Below are 22,022 nucleotides of genomic sequence, written 5' to 3'. Positions count from 1 at the left end.
GTAAAAACAAAAAACAAGATATGTGTGTGTGTGTCTTGTTTTTACAATAGTGAAACTATTTTTACTATATTGTATATAGTAGGTAGACAGTGGTAAACAGTACTGTCCTCTGTAATCTGATAAAAAAAAATCCACTGCTATAGTTTATTGATAAAACTACTAATTATTTTGCTCAGCCATCAAACTCCATATCTCTTCCACTCATTGCTCAGTGCCCAAGAATTAAGTGATATGGTAAAAAGCAAATTGGAATGTAGAATTAGAAGCAAGCTTCTTTGTTGTTTGACAAATGCAAGAATCATAGGGCAGTTGGTATTGGGCTTGAGTTTATACATCCTGAAAAGTGTGAGGCAACATAGGTGTGTTGCACAGAATACTGGGAATTAAAAGGAGTTAACTGTTCCCATGTTAGAGCTTTTAATTACCCCATTCATTTAGAAAACTACCACAAAACAGTTCTCTTTTAGTTCATTTTCTGCCTAAAACCAGCTCCCCTTGTGGATGCAACTAAGCCTGTAAGAAGTTACTATTTGAAATAAGTTGATGATGTTGAATTATTTCTTAGGATCCAATTCTTCGACGATCTGGAATGTATACTGTAGCCATGGCTTATTGTGGCTCAGGTAACAACAAAGCTATTCGACGCCTGCTACATGTTGCTGTAAGTATTCTAACCCTTTCTTGTATAGAGATGAAAGGGAAAGTTTGCAGATGGACCCTCAATGTGTTGATGACTGTAACACCCACACCACATAATCACCACCAGTGGTCTCAGATTCATATTCTCTCCCATTGAATACAGTCCGCCATAACTGAGCACCAGGTTCACTTAGCTTTTCCAGATAACGGTGTGTCTTATTTGGGTAGAAGTCCTTAGTCATTCAGGGCAACTTCTGAAACTCTGTTCCAAGGGAAACCCTCCTTAGTAAGAGACAAGACTATGTGAATGTGTGCAGCCACCCCAGGGTAGGGAAATCTGATGAACAATAGAAACAACTTCTTTTTACAGCCTGTGAAGTTAGCTTCCAGGTAACCCTGAAGGACATGCTCTGTGACAGGAGACACACTGCACAGGAGAGCCAGTGCCCATGCTTTCCAGTAGGCTTTTTCCACTTATAGTCACCCAGTTCAGGTGTAGTTTTTCAATAATGTTGTCTGATGACACAGTGGACATTCCCTATGTCTTCTCCCAGTATGTTTCTATCATCTTGGTGCTGGGAGAAGGTAGACCCAAGATCATCTTCCCATGCAAGAAAGGGTTTAATACTATTATTATTTTTTTCTTCCTAGAGATGTTCACATCACACAGTATTTATTAGAAATTTATTGTTTATCAGTGCAGCATGTGGTATGTTCTAGATGTTTGTCTTTTGCTTAAGTTTAAGGGATATTTTTTTTAAAACAACATTGAAGAAACGATTAGATTAGACATTCTAATAGAGGAATACAGTAGTCCCCCTGCCTTATACATGAATATATGTTCTTAGACAACCAATGGATGCCTGAAACACTGTGTTTTTTCATATACATATATGCATCCATACTTGGAATAAAGTTTAATTTATAAATTAGGCATAGTAGGAGAATACTTGAATTGCCAGTATCACTACTTCTGTGCTTTGGGGCCAGTATTAAGTAAACTAATATAACCTTTATTAAGTAAACCATTATTAAGTAAAATAATGTAAGTTAACTAAATAAACTTAACCATTATTAAGTAAACAATAATGAACTTTAAGTAACCATTATTAAGTAAACTAGAGGTTATTTGTGATCCTATGAACTGCAGCCCACTAGGCCCCTCTGTCCCTCGGAATTCTCCAGGCAAGAATACTGGAGTGGATTGCTATGCCCTCCTCCAGGAGATCTTCCCAACCCAGGGATCAAACCCAGGTCTCCTGCATTGCAGGTGGATTCTTTACCAGCTAAGGCACCAGGGAAGCCCAAGAATACTGGAGTAGGTAGCCTTTCCTTTCTCCAGGGGATCTTCCCAACCCAGGAATCGAACCAAGGTCTCCTGCATTGCAGGCAGATTCTTTACCAGCTGAGCTACCAGGGAATATAAGCATTGCAAAGCCCTGTGGATCTGATAAATGAGTGGGTAACTAAGTGACTGGTGGGTGGATAACAAATACAACTTGGATACACTGATCACAGGGTTCCATCCCAGGTGGGACAGCATAAGATTTCATCTCAATGCTCAGAATGCATGCAGTTTAAAACTTGTGAGTTGTTTATTTCTGGAAATTTCCATTCAGTAGATAAATTCAGACCACAGTTGATTGTGGGTAACTGAAACTGCTGAAAGTGAAACTGTGAATAGGAAGATAGCTACAGTAGTATACAAATGAGATCAAATTTACATTTAAATGATGTGGGCCACTCCTATCAGTGTATACTAGTCGTAGAATGCGTGTAATATAATAACTGTAGTCATAGAATGCATGTAGTATATACTGTAATCATCCTTTGAAATTTTTCCTAGGTAAGCGATGTTAATGATGACGTCAGGAGGGCAGCAGTAGAATCACTTGGGTTCATTCTCTTCAGGTAATAATTTCTAACTTCTGATTCTGTATTAGTAGTTACACAGCAACTGACTCTGAGAAATCTTATCTAGGTTCAGAATGTGGACCATTCAATAATAAAGTTAGTGTTGTTCCTCTGAAAAAGAAGCCAGTATGTTTTGAGAGATTGGGATGCTATTTGAGAAATGGCAACCCACTCCAGTGTTCTTGCTTGGAGAATCCCAGGGACGGTGGAGCCTGGTCGGCTGCCGTCTATGGGGTCGCACAGAGTTGGACACAACTGAAGCGACTTAGCAGCAGCAGCAGCAGTCCTCTTCCCATGTATTGATATATTGGTAATTCAAATGGGATGCTGTCTTTCACACAGGTGCGTAGAGTTCTTGAAGCTCTTTAATGAGAGTGAAAAGTAATAGGCTTCGTTAAAATGCAGACGAGTGAAAAATTTGCAGATGTGGAGATGCCCGTGGCATTATAGTATGGTTGTGATCCAGGGGACACACTCTTTAAACTAACCTGCCAGAATTGAATCTTGGCTCTGTCACGTACTAAGAAAGTCTGAGTGACTTAGAGCTTGTTACTTAGCCTCTTTGAATTTCAGATTCCTCACCTGTAAAATTCTGTAAAAGAGGTAGAGTAATAGTATCTAAGACTGTTTTTTGACAGTTAAGTGAGTTAATATATCTGAAGCCCTTAGAATGGTATCTGGCACTAGTAAGTGCTAGTCAAGTGGGTGTGAGTAGTGGCAATTGTAATAGTGGCAGTAGGTGCAATAACACCTCTTAAAATAGTTCTGCTCTCTGATCTCGCATAGTTTCTTTTCACTAAGGTACTTTATCTTAAAGTGCAACACAAGAAAATTAAAAGTACTTCTTTCAGCTCTTTTTTTGGATACTGCTGGATACTGAATACTCTTTTTTTGGATATTGTGATGAAATTACACCGTAATGTAGGGATGGGAATCTGAAGGAACAAGTAAGATAAGTTTCATGTTCTTTTAATCTCTGGTACAGATTTTCTACCCCAAGTTCCTGGAATGAACCTTTGTTGTAAAGACTGTAATGTAATTCAACAAATAATATATACACATATATATTTTTTCCAACAAATATTCATTCAACATCCACTGAACTGGTTAGAGGACCTTCTCTAAGATGCAAGATAGAAAGTTAGCCATTTACTGCAGATACTAAATACTTTTTTCCTATTCTGGATAAAAATGTTGGCTAAAACAGCAAAGCACAGATCCATATAGTATGCTAATAGGTTTCTCCTTTCACCAGTTTTGTTGAAGGAGGTTGTTTAACAAAATACTAATCTCCTTCAGTGTATTATCCTCTAACCCTCATTTGTCCAGCTTATTCACAAAGACACTGGAGAGCTTTCACTAAATCCTGAAGATGTGGTATTTATACAGATCTGGTTTTCTTGCCTGGGAAATTCCATGAACAGAGGAGCCTGGAAGGCTACAGTACATGGGCTCGCAAAAGAGTTGGATACAACTTAGTGAATAAGCAACTAGTCTGGTACCTCTAAAACAGAGTATGTGGTTAATTGGTTATTACTGATTTTAGTAAATTCATAGAAGTATCAGGTGTTCATTGATTTCTTTTCTAAGATCTGATAAAACCTATTTGTATTAAGCTATTCCACATTTTTTCAGAAGATCTACAACAGACTGCACAGTTTAAATTTCTTGATTCCCATCCCTTTTTTCTCTTTTTGAACATTAGGATATTTGCCACTTATAGTCCTTTTGTACCTTTGCCATTTTCTGTTTTTCCTCAGATTTGTCAGCAATGGTTCTGTAATTATATTCACAGGTTCTATTTCAGGGATGTGATTCATTTAGCTTAGAGACTTGAACCCATTTAAGGTAGCCAGTCTCTTCACCTATTTTACATTTTGATCAGTTTTAACAACGTTAGTTTTTTGGTCTAAAAATCATTCTCTTGAGACAAAAGATGGAAGCAGAATGGAAGCTGAGTAGTTCTGTTTCCTTCCTGTTGTCTTTGGCGTATCATTCTAGCCAACCTGTGATGCTAACCTTTCCTTATTTTTGCTCCAAGTTTAGACACAATTTAAAAACAAAAATAAACGGTTTTATTTTTGTCTTTCAGGGAGAGTTTTTTATGAGAAGATAATTTTCATATAAGAAATATATTCTTTTAGGTGTACCCTTAGTAACTATTGGCCTGTATAAAGAATCTTACTTATCAGCATCTCTTCCTTTATTTATTCATTATTAGTTACTAGTTCTTCCTATTAGTCACCTTATATTTTATATCATATAACTCAGCCACCTCATGTGTATATTCTGCCACACAGGAAGTTGAGCTTTCATGAAAACTTTTTTTTCCCTTTTTAACCTGACCGTGCTTTGATCTCTAATTAACAAAATTCATTTCTGCTCTTGTATTTACTGTAGCTCACACATGTGCTCAGTTCCCAGTTTCAGCAGCAGATGTCTTCCCTGAGCTGCTTTTAGGCTTTGCTAAGATCTCTACCACAGAGGCTACTACCAAGGATACTCAGATCCAGCTAATGAATTATGTTATTTTTAGTTCTGAAAGGCCATTCAGGGTTTTGGTATGTGTGTGTTTCCTTCATAATATGAGTCTTATAAGAAGTAGAAACTAGAAAAGATGTTAGGAATGCTTTTGTCTAAAACTTCATGGATGAAGAAAATTAAATGTAATCAACTTGTCTAAGGTGCTGCAGTTAAAACCAAATTCGCAAATTATTAATATCTAACTAGTAAATGACACAGATTGGATTCATTCCACATCTAGCAGTGCAAAGTAAAATGACAAACAGATGAATAAAAAATTCTGTGCCAGAAGTTCAACCAACTCTTTGAGCAAGCTTGGGCAGCCATGATCTTATTTAAAAATTCATTAAAGTTTAGGTTCCTGGATTAAAGTCCCATGCCTCCAGTTTATACATGCTCTTTGAGAAACATGAGGTTCATGTACCCAAGACTGTTTTCATTTGTTTTTTCTTCCTCTAGTAAACCTGCCTCTGCTCAGTAAATGCCTAGTATGAGCCATTTAACAAACAGCTGTAATTCCAAGATCCTGTTCTTTTGTGTGATATCCAACTACTCTCCTCCCTACCCCCTTTCATCAAGACAGTTTCCTGATCAGTGCAAAATTGTGGCTGCAATTAACTAAAGTGAAAGTGAAAGTGTTAGTGACTCAGTCACGTCTGACTCTTTGTGGCCCCATGGTCTATAGCCCACCAGGCTCCTCTGTCCATGGAATTCTCCAGGCAAGAATACTGGAGTGGGTAGCCATTCCCTTCTCCAGGGGATCCTCCCGACCCAGGGATTGAACCTGGGTCTCCTGCATTGCAGGCAGATTATTTACAGTGGGAAACACCAGGAAGACCACATTTAACTAAGCCAAACTGTAAATGGCAATCTTAGCTTATCTTCAGATGTGATCATTATTTTATACTCTTATTTTTAGACCTCTTATCACTGTTGTTCTGTGTTATGCCTTATGCTTTTAAGGCCTTGAAGACAAGGTTAATGCTAATTTTGTTTATTTCATTCTTGGCATAGCTTTGCATGCAGTTAGGAACTAAATAAATTCTTATGGTAACATGGTTTTTTTTGTATGGTGACCTTTTTTTCTAAACCACAAGTTTATTGATTTATTAATTTTATTTCATTTGACTGTCTTAAACATTTAACCGGTGTGCTGAATTGTTTTAATTTTCAACTACAAAAATGATTTTTTATTAATAATAGAATAATTTTGCCCAAATAAAGAAAATTAGATAATCTTAATACATAATTCTTAATTTAAAGAGATGATTTTTGATACATGATATAAAGTTCTTTATATAATTCTTGGTATATTTATATTTTCTTCATCATCTTACTCATCATTATATTAAAATTGTGCCATTACTGCTATACATAACTGATTTGCTCTTCAATTTTGTCACCTTCGTTTTCGGTGAGGAGAAGTGTATCTAGTAAAATGATGGATGAAGACTGAATGGTTGAACCTCGGAGCCTCACTGGGCTCTGGTACATGGCAGGATTAATGCCATTTCGCATTCCATGTTTCATAAAATATACAGAGTTCTCTGCCATTGGATTCCGAAAGTAAATATTACTGGAGCATTTTCCAAGGGTTTTTACTGATGTGGGGGCTCGGTAATTGCAGGTGAGGTACCGGCCAAATGCATCCCGAAATGTCTTGTTGAAGAGAGTGTAGACCAGAGGATTCACCCCTGAGGAAACATAGCCTATCCACACAAATATCTCCAGGAGCATGTTGAGAGTCTTCTGGTTGCACGAGTCACATAAAACTAAAGTTACATTTGTAATAAAAAAGGGGCACCACATAAGTAAAAAGAGGAAAAATACAATCCCGAGAACTTTTGAGGCTCTCTGTTCATTGGAAATGGTCTGCACTGACTTTTTTCCTACTGTGGACATTCTTCGCAAAAGTATGTCAGCACTTGCATTGGGCAGAGTTTTGTCCTTATGAAAACCATCCAGCATTGCCACTTTTTCTGGTGATGAGCAAGTTGTTTCATCCCTTTGGAAAACTGTGGACACAGTCAGCCATGTTAGACGTTGAGGTGGCTTGTTTTTGACCAAGTAAGCTTTCTTCTGTAAAGCATGGATAGTGAGAAAGTAGGTGACAATCATGATGGCCAGTGGTGTGAAGAAGGAAGCCAGTGAGCCAAAGAGCATGAAACTGCCAAAACGATCCTTTGTCAGCCCACAGGTGATGTTGTTTGGGTTAGCCACGTCAGTTTCTATCCCTTTAATTGGAACTGGAAGGGCAATGCCTAAGGAAAACAAGATAAACTGAGTTATGACCTTTGATTAGGTCCTTTTAAAGTTTGTCTTACTGACGTTTCACTATTAGTATATGTTAATTCCTGGTACCCACAAAGCAGAATCAAAGCACTTAATCAGTGGAAGATTTGACAAACAGAATCTAAGTAGGCAAACCTGCAGTTTTTAAAGAGACTCATTAGTGGTTTCAGTTGTCTAATTAAAGCATCCCTAAAACTATATTGTACCCATGATATAGAGAATGTCTTCATTTATTCTCCACTTCTTGGTATCTGTTTTTGTTTCTTGAGCTATCCCAGGTTAAGGAAAGGAATATGGAAGAGAAGCTGCTTTTATCTTAATATCCAGTGTGATTGAGCTCAAAAGACTTAATGCAGTATCTTAGTTCTGAGTTGATACCTATTTTTAATCTCTGAGATTAAACAGTTTCATTTAACAGACAGTTTATCTTTCGATATTTGTGAATGTCTTTTAACTTTTTCTTTCTGACTTCTTAGGGAAAACTAAGGGTTCATTGTTTTTTATTAAATGCTACTTAAGAGTTTGTGGATCATGAAATTTATTTTCAAGATTGCATTTTCCTCCATTAGAAATGAAAGAAATATATTTCATGCTAATTTTCTTATACTTTAAATATTATGAAGTAAGTATTTAAATGTGATCTTGCTTATTAGTGAAATAGCTTGTTAGAACGGAGAAGGCAATGGCAAGCCACTCCAGTACTCTTGCCTAGAAAATCCCATGGACGGAGGAGCCTGGTAGGCTGCAGTCCATGGGGTCGCTACAAGTCAGACACAACTGAGCGACTTCACTTTCACTTTTCACTTTCACACATTGGAGATGGAAATGGCAACCCACTCCAGTGTTTTTGCCTGGAGAATCCCAGGGATGGGGGAGCCTGGTGGGCTGCCATCTATGGGGTCACACAGAGTCGGACACGACTGAAGTGACTTGGCAGCAGCAGTAGCAGCTTATTAGGAAGAGAACACAAGGGTTGGCCTAATGCTTTCCCTTTGACACAGCAGATATTTTAAAGTAAGTCTGAGTTAGTTGATCTTCAGATACGTCTAGGATTCTTGAGGTATCATAGAAGGATTCACTTCTCGGAATCTGAACATACTCCTGTCATCTACATCAGCTTTTTATTGCAGCATAGAGACCTTGACAAGAATGTATTCCTCAAACCCTTTCTAATAAAGGCTGCTGCTTTGTCTGCTTTTTCTCAGGTACACCACCAGAAAGATGATCTGTATACTTTCTGTTCTACATTAGGGGTCAACAAACTGTGGCTCAACGGCCAAATCTGGCCTGCCTTCCATTTTTGTAAATAAAATTTTATTGGAACACAGCCATACTCGTTGATATATGGTATGTGGCTGCTTTTGTTCTCCTGCTGCTGAGTAGTTTTGACAGAAATCATACAAAATCTGTAAGACCAAAATGTTTACTATCTTGCCCTTTGCAGAAAAATTTCGCTGGTCCTTCTGTCCTGTTACTTCCAGTAACCATTACACTCTTCTCCTCCCCACCCCACCCCCACCCCCCAAAAGCACTTCTCTTTCAAAGCCTATGTAAGCTACTTACACTGTTCTCCATCTGGATCCTCTACCAACCTCCGGGACATATTGTCTGTTTTCCTTAATGGTTTTAGCCCTTTGCTGTAGTTTTCTATCCACTGTTCCATTGCTATCATCTTCCATAATTTCATCTCATCGATGACTCTTCTAATACCCAAGTTTTTATTTCTTGAACTCTTCACCTCCAGTTATTTGTTTGCATTCCTGAAGCCATCCATAAGTCCACTTAAAATTATCCCATATCTAAAATCATGAACTGTTATTTCCCTTTCTTGTCCTGCTGCTCTTCATTACTGTAGAAGTTATCTTGACCTCTAGTTCATCCTTCTCTTTTCCCCACCCTGCATTAACTCCCATCAAGGCTCACGTTACCTTCTCAACCAGCTTGTTGATCAGTAATGTTTGTTTTCTCTGATATTGTTTTTATACCTTACCCTGTTACTCTCCTTTCATACCTTACTGTTGTCAGGTGTTACCTGGGATAACTGTAAATCCAGAAGAAGAAAGTGAGCTCTTTTCAGCACTTTACAGAGTTTAAAAACTGAACTGACATCATTATCTGTTGTTAAATTGTCATTGGTTCTGCAGCATAGAGTGTGATGAAATGAAAATGGCATTGATCTTGGCCTTTGTGCTAAAGACCATAAGTCTTTAAGCCAACTATTTAAAACCTCTGGGTTTCTTTTCTCATATATAGAAGGAAAAAATAGGTTTGTAAGATCCCTTGTAAGCTGTAAATCTGAGGTCATCTTTTTATTCTTTTCTTCCTGTATACTTAGTACTTACTATTAGACCATCTTCCTGAGTGAAAAGATTATTTATTTTTGTATTCTTAGTGTCTAACATATAAGCACTCAATATAAATTTGATCAGTTTTATCAATATAAATTCATGTCATCCAGGCTTAATCGAGGTACAAGTTCTACCAATAGGCTGTATATTGGCTTGAACGTGTATTTCAGTTTCAAATGTTTTAATTCTTAAGAAGCCATTTCTCCTGTTTTCCCTCCACCTTTGCCCTGTCCCTCATTCCACCCCTCGCTTCCACCCTACTGCAACACACATAGTTTCCCTTTCCTTCTCTCTCATTGCCCTGAGCTTACCAAAAAGATATGGGGTTTTTGACATGAACTTCAGTTTCCTTCTCTCACTTTAAATTTTGGCAGTTGTCACCCATTATCTCTGATGCCCTTTCCATAGCTTCTTTTTTAGGGGCCTTTTCAGCCCACTGCAGTACTCTTGCCTGGAAAATCCCATGGACAGAGAAGCCTGGTAGGCTGCAGTCCATGGGGTTGCTAAGAGTCGGACAAGACTGAGCGACTTCACTACTTTTTCTGTTCTATCAATCAACCTCTTTCCCCAAAGTTAGCTTTTTCTCCGGAGAAGGCAATGGCAAGCCACTCCAGTACTATTGCCTAGAAAATCCCCTGGATGGAGGAGCCTGGTTGGCTGTAGTCCGTGGGGTCGCTAAGGGTCGGACACGACTGAGTGACTTCACTTTCACTTTTCACTTTCACACGTTGGAGAGGGAAATGGCAACCCACTCCAGTGTTCTTGCCTGGAGAATCCCAGGGACGGGGGAGCCTGGTGGGCTTCCGTCTTTGGGGTCGCACAGAGTCGGACACGACTGAAGTGACTTAGCAGCAGCAGCAGCTTTTTCTCACTGCTTGCAGATAAATAGACTTCTCCTTGACTCTTAATTTCTTCCCAAGCCAGAGTAGTAACACTCCTTACTTTAACCTCCAAACTTTTCAAAAGAGGGTTAGCCTTGGTATCTTTATTTCAAGGATATGTAGGTCATTTTCAATGTCTTTCTTGCTTTCTTGTTTTTTTTCCCCTTAACCCCAGTGTCTTTTTTGTTTCTCATTAGAGAGAGAAGTCAGATCTTTACTTGATTTCTTTCTAGCATTTCAAGTCTTTCGATTATTTCAAGTCTCTCTTGATTTTTTTCCTCTTTGAATTTTCCTTACTAGGAGGAAGTGAACATACTGGTCAGACTGTTAATGATCATAGTAACTGTTGTGAATCTGTTTGTTTCAGTGATATTAACTTATAAAATATTCGAGTTACCATTTATGCTTTACTTCATGCTCAGATACTCTAATATAGCAGCTATCTTTGAGTGTTAAAGATGGGCACAGGGGCATAAAACAGTTAAGAAATATAATTTCTTCCAAAAATTATTTCTGAACATCATTTGTATCTCTCTTAACATTTCTAATTAAACACATTCAAGGACTTCCTTGGTGGTCCAGTGGTTAAGACTCCACACTTCCACTGTAAGAGGTACAGGTTCAATCCCTGTGGTTGGAGATCTAAAATCTCACATGCCATGTAGTATAGCCAAAAAATAATTTATAAACATGTTCAAAACGCTTAAACAGACACTGATGTGTCTAGTCTATATACCAAGGTTACTATATGAACTTTGATATTGACATAAAATGTTTGATTCTTTTATCTCATTTCCTATTTATTTTCTTAGGTGTGATTTAAGATGCATGTCATTTTTTGGTGTTACTTTAATAAAATTTCAGGATTCTGCATGCTGCTGCTAAGTCGCTTTGGTCGTGTCCGACTCTGTGCGACCCCATAGACGGCAGCCCACCAGGCTCCCCCGTCCCTGGGATTCTCCAGGCAAGAACACCGGAGTGGGTTGCCATTTTCTTCTCCAATGCATGAAAGGAAAAGTGAAAGTGAAGTCGCTCAGTCGTGTCCGACTCTTAGCGATCCCATGGACTGCAGCCTACCGGCTCCTCCACCCATGGGATTCTCCAGGCAAGAGTACTGCATGCTACCTGGGCCTTAATGATTGGTTGACAAATATGTATTTTTTCAGATTTAGTCTTCCTGCATGTCAACAACAAGCCATGAACTTTTCTGGTTTTTCACCCTTTTTCTGATACAATGGTTTAGAAGCTATATGATGAATGTAATGTTATGAGGAGTTTGTATTGATGTATCACTGTCTACCAGGCCTGATAATCTCCTAGCCAAAAGGAACCAAAGGCCTGTATACACCACCCCACACCCTGACATTCCCCACATACCTATTGAAATTAACCACACCACTATAATCTTGATGAATGCTGTAGCTCCTGAGTTATATTGATTGGCCTGGATTGGCTTTTTGATGGCTATGTAACGATCCACTGAAATGGCGCAGAGATGCAGGATGGATGCAGTAGAAAAAAGAACATCAAGAAATAACCAGGCAGGGCATAGAACAAGTGGGAGGGGCCACATAGCCTCTGAAAGAAAGAAAAAAAACAAAAACATATTCTCCTGCAGTTTCTTTTTTAACTGATACATATTTTTTAACCTTTTTCAATGTTCATCTGAAATTTTACGACTTAGCTTCCAAGAAGACTTCAGATAATGAAGTTGACAACATATACATTTCTGTAGATGGTACCTTTTAAATAGATTTTGTTTTGTATGGTAATTATAACTCTTTCTAAATCAGTTTAGCATTTTTGGCATTATTTTGACCTTTGCTCTTTTGTCTATTTCTTTTGTAATTTTTAAAAAATGTATATAGTGTTACAACTTAATTTTGCTATTCTGATAAAATTAATTTTTAAGCTGCTATTAAAAAAAAAAAACCATACCTTTTGCCAGATAGAGGAAGCAGTGTAATGCGGCAAAAAGAATATTAGCATGTGAGTCTCAGGCCTGGGATTCTCATTTCTAGCATTAACTAACAGCATAACCTCGTTTATAGCAAACTCTAATTTGGTGAAGTAACTAAGTGGAATGACTTGAGTTTTCCTTTTGACAGAAATAGTTCTAAAGTAAAGTTTGCAGAAGGAATGGCTTTAGGTTATTCCAGAGAAAAGTGGATTGTTACCCTTCCAAAAGTCCATCCATCACTCTAAGCACTTGAGATATAATACAGATTTTTGGTTTAAAAAGAACATCTTATTATTAGGCATGGTAATTTATTTAACGAACTTATTTAAAAAGCATTTATTCTATACCTCATACAGTTTTAAACACTTTAGAATATTAAATGTTTTTAAAAATTCCAGGTTTAGGGTATGCTATTGAATATTTTATGTAGTTTTCCAATAAACTTACTTAGAAGAGTATCCATACATATATGAATTTGATAGACTGTACTTTGTACATATATACTCACTGCTATATTTTTTTGCAGTTTTAAAACAACTAAAAATTTATTACAGCATTTGCCCTACAGTATTTCAGTTAGAATCCATTTTATAAACACACAAATTTTAGAACTTCCTATAAAAGCACATTACTTCTGTGTAGAACAGATGCCGTACATATGAGATTATCTAAACCCTTTTTATGGTTTAATTGTTGTATGTCCACTGACGAAATGTGAACAACTTTTCCTGGTTTTTGCAAGTGTATCTGACTTTGACAGGTATAAAATGATTGAGGTAATTGGAGGGAGGGTGAAGATTATCTCAGGATTTCAGAGCACCAAAAGACCCTTCAGTTGTAAACTGTTTAAATTCAGGAAGCCTGAGGGGTGGAGAGAGATTAGTATTCCAGACCCCACCCCGCCCAAAAAAAAAAAAAAGACTATGATTTAGGGAAAGATATTTAGATAGACTTGAATTTTTTTTTTTTTTAAGAATCAAGTAGGATCTCAGTGAAAAATATTTGGATATTTCACCAAAAAAGCTAGGAAAGCTGACAAATAACTACCATTGGTGCCTTCTGCTTCTGCAGTTGGTATGTGGCATTCCTAACCAGAATACTAAAATATTTTTTTAAATCAGTATGAGATTTTTTTTAAAAAAGAATAAATGTTTCCTTTGTACTTGGTTCCATCTTCAGCAGATTGTTTAAAAAGGTTTTAAAGCATCAGATGGAGGGAGTAATTCATACTTTTAAGTAAATTACTTTAATCAGGCTTTTCCTACTTCATTGGATTGGGGTGGGGATAAGGGATGGAGATGATAAAATTTAGTCACTGAGCTGGAAGGGACCTTAGAGATTATATCACTGATTTTGCAGATGGGTAAAATCAGATACAGTTAAGTCTTTAAATGTGAGAGGGAGCATTTATTTATCAAAATTTACTAAAATGTAAGTGTTAATTTAAAGTGTTCTTTAGGACCTTGCTACTCAAGCAAGATAGGCTCTTCAAATCTGTAAGGATCAGCATCACCTGGGAACTTTTTAGAACTGCAGGCTCTTGGGCCTCATCCCTACCTGCTGAATCAGACTGCAGATGAAGGAAATACCTTAGGTGATTTGTACGCAGATTAGTGTTTGGGAAGCACTGCTTTCTTGAAAAGGTTGTTTATTGAGTTTGCTGGCATAGGATAGGCACTCAGAATTCCTCATAAAAAACTTAATGGGAGACTGCTCAAAATAAACAAAAGAAATAAAATATGGCAGAGATATTTGTGTTTAGAAAGAATCTAATCAGTTCAATTTTCTCCCTCTTAGCTGTGGTGTTCAGTTTTCTTTTTAACTAGCGGGAAAGGACCTTGAACAGTCAAAGGCAGCAGTGTATTCTTTGACCTGAGCTTCAGGAAATTAATGGCCTAAATAGAGCGAAAAGAATCATATATGACTGAGATAGTTTTGCAGTGGAAACTGCTTAAAGTGAGGCTGCATTTTAAATTGTCCTGAAGTTCAGGTTTGGAACTGAGCAGCAAACAGAAAAATACTCAAATCTAGAGCTACAGCCAGAGATTCTGATCATAGTTAAAGATTTTAAAAGGCAGATAATTCAGGTCTTAGGCTTCCTCTTGTAAAATGCCTGCTCTCTATCATCTTTTAAATGGGTTGCTAATAATTTACACTTGCCTATTTAGCTATTCTAATTTTGGATTGTATTCTTTTCAGTTAATATCTGGAAAATTCTGGTCAGAAATCTAGTAGCCATGAGCAGCAGGCCACGATAGAACTCTCATATTAAAAGTATATATCTCTGGAATTGAACTGTTTGACCTACATACTTCTCTAATTGTGAACTAAGAGGGAAAGCTCTTTAGTGTTGATTTTAGCTAAGCCTATGAAGCCTTGTTAGCTTTGTTCTCCAGCAAAATGAATTTATAAACTCTACAATTTTGGAGCAGAAAGGGGTTACTAAAATTAATGCAGATCATTAGAATGTTATTGCTTTAGTCAGTGCTTTCTTAATAACAGTAGAAATGTTGAAGCGTGATAGAGAATTTTCTTTAAGAAAGAAAGAGACTGAAATTTAGGAGTAAGAGTGATAGATCTTTTTGTTTAACCTTTATGATTCCAGGTTTCATGAAATACTAGTGAGTGGGCTGTTTTTATGAAACCAACAAAAGTAACAGATGATTGGATTAAATTATAGAAATCTTTTATACAAAGCCAAGATAATTGCCTAAGTAGAATTCATGTAATATAATAATTTATGCAAGTTAAAAATAGCTCTAGACAGTCTCAGTTTATAAAAGGACTTTTCTTGGTCCAGATATTTTCATTCTAAAATTGTCTTCTCAGTTAGTATTAATTTGACAGGCTCAAGGTCAGAAAAGTTTGTTACTCAGAGTAACTGGAAAAGGTTTTAAAGATTTATAATTTCATTTATTTGTTGCAATGTATTATGTCTAACTTATTTCCATAAGAACGTAATGTATTATTTAAAATGGAAGTTAAGACTTACATAAACAGAAAAGTGTATCTAAGAATCTGAGGGAAATAAGTTATCAGATACTTAAACTAAAGTAATTCCTGAGGCTCTATTTTTTTAAATAAAAACTATTACAGAAGAAAGAAAACATTTAAATTATATAATATGTATCATTTAATATGAAATATAACTGTAAAACAATATTGGGTTCTGCCTTGTCCCTAGATATAATTCTATGGCCCTCCTGTTAGATCAAGTTATTTAATATAAAAATGTTGCCTGCTTGCCAAATACAACAGTTTTGGTTGATACAATTTCTCATTTCATTTGAGAAAGCAGAGTAAAAGAAGTTAAGAGTGTGAATTCTAGAATTAGTTCTCCTAGGTTCAGATCATATCATTTATTTATTCCTGTGTCCTCCCTTGTAAAATGAGGATTGACAGTAATACCATTTTATAGAGCTGCTTTGAGGATTAAATACAGTGATACGTGTAAAGTGTTTAGAACAACGTCTGGCATACAGAAAGCACCCATAAATGTTAGTTCTTATTACTCTTATTGTTTGGCAGAAACTAGCTTACTAATCCAGCCATTAAAACCCTCCCACTTATAAACAATGAGCCGTATCATCAGTATGAAGCCAGTGTTTGTCTTCCCGCCTGCGGTAGCAAAATACATCCAATTAAAATGAAAACTCTATTTTAGAAAAAGGGCATGAGAACATGTTTAACTGTTCGACTTTTAGCTAAATTTGTCATGAAAGTATACCTCTTACTAAAGTTGAATTTTAACTATATCGAATATGGCTAAGAAGCATAAATAACCTATGTGCATTGCCATGCCTTTTTTGTTTTGTTTTCTTTTGGGTGAGTTGTTTGTTTATTTGACTTTCTTTTTAACTGGTATAGAAACCTGAATTTTTAAACCACAAACTTGGCTTCTTGATGACATAGACTAATTTTCATCTGAAACCTGCTTATCCTTGGGGCAAGTTTTTAGTTTGAAAAGCTGAGTTATGCTGTTAGTTTGGAAAGTAATTGACATTAATCTCTGAATCTGGGACATAGAAGATTTCCCTCTTGAGGATTTAAAGACTGTTTTTAAAGCCATTCCAAGGGGACTCTGTTCATTGAAGTACATAGTTCTTGAAGATACTGGAGCAGGACAAGTCCTAAATTGCCCTAACATCCAAAAAGGACATAGTTTTCAAGTACATATATTTTTTTAATCTCAGAAATTCTTTATCTTCTGGAAAAGACAGCTAGATCAGTGCTTAAATTTTTGTTACAAAGCTTCTTTGTTATTGTTGTTTTTTCACTGCATTTGAGCATATGAAGGATCATGGGGTGAAATGTCTAATATAGCGTTATAAATGTTTCAAGTGATTTAATACTTGTGAAAATTTTACATTGGTTTTTTTAAAATTTCCATTTTCAGAAAGAAATGCCTTTAATTGCTTTGCTCCCTTGTTTAAGAGTTAGGTAGAACAGTATTTCACTATATAAATGAATAATTTATACTGATTTTTTTCTCTTTTACTGCTACACGTTTATTTCATCTCTGGTCAAACTCATATCTAAATATTGTATTTAAGTATATAAACCCTTTCCATGTTGTACAAATACTTGCCAATTATTAGTGTATAATACGTGCTGGGACCTACTTGACAATTTCACAAGATAGTGGCAGTGGAAGATTTAGCATAGCCATTTTACACACAGGGTGCTTGAGTTCTGTTATGTTGTTAAGTGACTTGCCTAAGCCAATACAAGAACCAGGATTCAAAGCATATGGTATCTTGCTTCAAACGAACCCCCATATTTCAGCCATTTTATGTGCCCACTTTCAGCTGTACCATAGATACTGTTTCAACTTACAGATCATGAAACATTGTTTTAAATTTGTTATAAAGAAGGCAGTAATGACCAAGGAGATCCAACCAGTCCATTCTAAAGATCAGTCCTGGGTGTTCATTGAAAGGACTGATGCTAAAGCTGAAACTCCAATACTTTGGCCACCTCATGTAACGAGTTGACTCACTGGAAAAGACTCTGATGCTGGGAAGGATTGGGGGCGGGAGGAGAAGGGGACGACAGAGAACAAGATGGCTGGATGGCATCACCAACTCGATGGACACGAGTTTGAGTGAACTCCGGGAGTTGGTGATGGACAGGGAGGCCTGGCGTGCTGTGATTCATGGGGTCTCAAAGAGTCGGATACGACTGAGCGATTGAACTGAACTGAACTGAATGACCAATGGATGACCAAATGTTATATTTTCTCCCTTTACATTTTAAATAATTTGTTTAATGGGAGAAGGAAAAGTTCAGAGACATCCTTAAACTGTGAATAACCTTGACTTTTTTGTACTGGCATATGATACTCTTTTTTCCTTTGCATTCTACTCAAATATGTCTAACCTAAGCATCTTCAAGCCTTATATTATTAGCTACTAATTTGTGATCATGGTTTTTAAGAATTATAGATAAGACAGTGAAAAAACTAGAAAGTAAAGGATAAATCCAATGCTCCCAAAGAGGAAGAAGTGACAGAAAAGTTAATGTAGCACAATTTATTTGATAAACCGTGTTATATCAGTCATCATAATCTTGGTAAAATAGAAATTCAAATAGTATATAATCAAATATTATACAAACTATTGGTTAGATAAAATGTTACTCAGTGTAAAAGCCGCTTTAAAAGTGTCAGTGCTGTCCTTTTTTTTTTTTAATTTAATTTTGTTAGAATATGAAGTTTCAGTGTTATTTTCTTTAAATTTCCCTGCTGCTACTAAGTATCTTCAGTCGTGTCCGACTCTGCGACCCCATAGACAGCAGCCCACCAGGCTCCCCCGTCCTGGGATTCTCCAGGCAAGAATGCTGGAGTGGGTTGCCATTTCCTTCCCCAGTGCATGACAGTGAAAAGTGAAAGTGAAGTCACTCAGTCGTGTCCGACTCTTCGCAACCCCAGGGACTGCAGCCTACCAGGCTCCTCCACCCATGGGATTTTCCAGGCAAGAGTACTGGAGTAGGTTGCCATTGCCTTCTCCTAAATTTCCCTAAGATAACTGAAATAACTCCTATCACTATAGTGGTAGTTAATTTTTTTTTATTTCCATAACCAGGGATACTTTTGTTTGTACAGACTGAAGAAACCCTGAAGGTTTTCCCTATAATGAAAGAAAAATGCACAAAATCTACTCCTGCATTTTAGAGTTACAGACATTCTTATAAATGCATTGATTTAGTTAACACATGCAAGTCTATTAAAAAAATCACAGTATTTGAATTCGGGTCCCCATTTATCATATAGGCAGTTCCAAGTTTATGAATGCATCCTTTTGAAGCTTTTAAGAGGGCAACATGCATTTTCTCATAGAAGTAGAATATTTTCAATAATGAATTAATGCAGTCATATTTTAAATAGTGGTTCCCAGTTTAGCTTATTTTTAAAAATCTGCTAACCTTTCTATGCAGCTTAATTACTGATAGCAGAAATGTTTGGGGCTATGAAAGTTTATTTTGTGATTAAAAATTTACATTTGAAAGAACAAAATGAAGTTAAAAGTGTGTATATATAATAATTTTTTGAACATAGATAGGAAGATGTTCTACATATTGTATGTTAAAATATGTTGGATTTTCTGCTCTTATAGCTAAGAATATCTTGTGCCCTGAATATTTAAATATAAACTTAGTTTTCAGCTGCTGTATGCCTGCTGTTTTCCTGTGAAATACATGGGATTATCACTGTTACCTGCTTTTGTATTTTGTTTATCAGCCTACTTTAATGTCATGAAACTTTGCCTTTTAAGATTCCTTAACTGTCTAACTGTTGGTTAAGTGTCTACAACAGTATTTTGCAAATACTCATAGATTGATTGATATTTTGAACTCATGGATTTTAAAGTTAAAATACATTTCAATCTCATTTATTCAATATAACATGTCAATTAAATTTTGTTGTAATTGGGATGAGCATTTTAACGTTTTCTGTATGCCTAACAAAGCACAATTTAAAGAGTAAACTGCACACATTAAACTATTGTGCACATGGAGATAAGCATTTGAATTGGTGCCTGTACAGTCTTTACCAAATATGCATAAATGTTCCTACATAATCCTCATTTACTTCTTTTAAACTTTATTCAGAATTAAGATTGTTTAGGCTCTCCTAAAGAGTATATTTCTCAATCATTTTCCGTGGTTGTGTGTTGCACTAGATTTTTACAAAGTTACAAGAGAGGGGATAGAGAGAATACTAATGATGAGAGAGTCTTTTAAAGCAGAAAAGATATTACTATTTGTCCCACCAAAGAATTTAACACCTAGCTAAGAATGGGAAGTTTTAGCCTGTCACCATCTGATTGTATTTGAGGGATCAAGTGTTAATATTAGATCCCTTTCTATAATTACTTATAAAAATGTAACATTTAACCTGAATACAATCAAATACAAATCTAATTCTAGTTAATTAATTTTACTTCTATAACCTGAAATATTTTTATCTTCACCATATAAGCAATTCTAAAAAGCTCTATTTGCTATAAATAATCATCTTCTTCAGCAGTTAATGAATGGACTGTCAATTTATGTCAAGCATTAAATAAGTTATATACCCTCTTAATGCTATTCTTGGGAGCCTTCATAATTCATCATCAGAATTGTATTTACCCAAATTATATAACTAGAGATGTTATGCATGAATCATAAACTGCTTGCATCATTTTAATATCATTTTTTTATTATGACAGACTAAAACTTTAGTTCTAATTATGTTTTAAATTATTGTAATAACTCAGATTTGGTCATTTATTTTAATAACTTAGAGGTCTTATTCCTCTAACCTACATCAAGGACATGAATGATCAGAAATCATAAAAATTAAGCAGGTGGATAATCTCTTGGGATTTTCTGAGCCAGACGATTCCTTCAGCAACTAAACATAATTTTTTGTTAACAAGACACATGTGTAACACTTTAGTTTAAGTACACAAACTATAAAGAGCTATAGCAAAACTTTTCAGAACAGTTGCAATTGAAATTTGAGTTTAGAGATTTATATTGGCATTTAGTGATTCAGAGACCTTATTATTAATAATTAACCCAGCACATTAACTTTCACAGTAGTGTTCTAGCTATTGCTTTATCAAGAAAAAAAAAATACTAGTAGAATCGTCTGTTTTTCACAATAAGTTTTAGGTAATACATTCAGAATATATGAATGTTGCTAACTTGGATGACTTCTTAATGATTTTTTTAGGTGACTGAGAGGGAATAGAATTGTTTAAGAAATTATTTTTTGCCCTTTAAAACTGATGATCAACCATAGAAAATGATGAAAAGTAAGGGACTGTTTACTCTCTGTATCTTTAAATAGTCCAAGTTCATATTTAAACCCTGAATGAGTATCCATTTCTCTAATAATATATCATAGTTCCGTGGTTCAATGGCAGGAACAAAGTGAAATACTTACCAAACATTATTGTTAAGAGGGCAATTGGCATCACAAACAATCCAACCAGCAAGTCGGCCACTGCCAGGGACATTAGGAAATAATTGGTAGCATACTGCAACTTTTTCTCCAGTGAAACAGCCAGAATAACAAGGATGTTGCCACCAATTGTGGGTATTATCACCATGAGTATCAGAAGAGCTGCCCAGCGCGGCTTATTTCCCTGTTCCTCATCAGTCTGTTTCATTTTCTCTGGTATCGATTCTGTCTGTAATCCAGACCAGTTAGAAGAGATTAAGTGGTCAAATGAACTCTGCAAAACATGCCCAGGACTTGTGCGGTGCTCAAATATTCTAAAAGAGAAAGCCATTTGCTGTTTTTCTTTGATTTGATCTGATTCCGGACAGTGATCAGCATGGTCAGTAGCTAAGCTGGTCATCTGTTTTTTTAAGGCTTTGTACCCATGCCAAATACTCAAGGCCAAAGTTGACTCCTTCCTTAAAAATAGAATTTCCAGTTCTATAAAATGAAAGTGTACGTACATCTGTCCATGTCTGTAGGTGAGGCCCAAGTGGTTAGTGTTCTGCAGAGGCTCAGGTTTCGGAAGGCTTAGTGAAAGAAACTGATAGCTGTGGGAAAAAAACGACTATTTTTTGGTTTCTCTCTCTCCTTTTTTTTTTTCCTTGTTGTGGCAGAGTCGAGTTTGAATGCCAGAGAATTCTCCCTAGATATAAAATATATCAATTGCATTATTTTCTTTACTTCTTAATAAAACCCAGTTTAAAAAAGCAGTTGAATTTATTAGTAGCCCCTCCCTTCTTGATAGGTCTCTTGTGCATTTGTGACAATACAGCCAGTTCTTACAATCATATATGTGCCTGATATGTTCCAATTAATGAAGTGGGAGATACATTAATTTTTTTCAGTGGTGTAAATGAAAACCTAGGTGTTTCCTGACTCTTGATTGTCATTTTACCTTTACTTTAGAATATGTACAGAAGATTAGAAACCTCCAAACATCAAACAGAAGTTTTCATACACACTGGCCTTCT

General features: G+C 36.2%; 2 protein-coding genes across 2 annotated transcripts in view; one reads left to right on the top strand and one right to left on the bottom strand.

The window, feature by feature from the left end:
- The window catches only part of PSMD1 (proteasome 26S subunit, non-ATPase 1), an 88,159-nt gene that overhangs the window by 24,098 nt on the left and 42,039 nt on the right, over positions 1–22,022 (top strand). Inside the window, exons 15-16 of the mRNA XM_088844910.1 lie at positions 566–661; positions 2,486–2,550. Coding sequence (XP_088701036.1) covers positions 566–661; positions 2,486–2,550 — 161 coding nt within the window. The remainder of the gene's footprint in view (positions 1–565; positions 662–2,485; positions 2,551–22,022) is intronic.
- HTR2B (5-hydroxytryptamine receptor 2B) lies at positions 6,445–21,514 on the bottom strand. Its single transcript, XM_055397102.2, has 3 exons — positions 20,992–21,514; positions 11,975–12,175; positions 6,445–7,337 (listed from the first exon to the last, which is right to left on the bottom strand). Exons 1-3 carry the CDS (start codon positions 21,512–21,514, stop codon positions 6,445–6,447), a joined length of 1,617 nt encoding a protein of 538 aa, XP_055253077.2.

This window comes from Moschus berezovskii, chromosome 2 (assembly GCF_049115385.1).
Source record: "Moschus berezovskii isolate FMDL1 chromosome 2, NW_MosBer_1.0, whole genome shotgun sequence".
Classification (NCBI taxonomy): Eukaryota; Metazoa; Chordata; class Mammalia; order Artiodactyla; family Moschidae; genus Moschus; species Moschus berezovskii.
The sequence above is the reverse complement of the archived record's forward strand: the minus strand, read 5'-3'. Positions and strand labels throughout refer to the sequence as shown.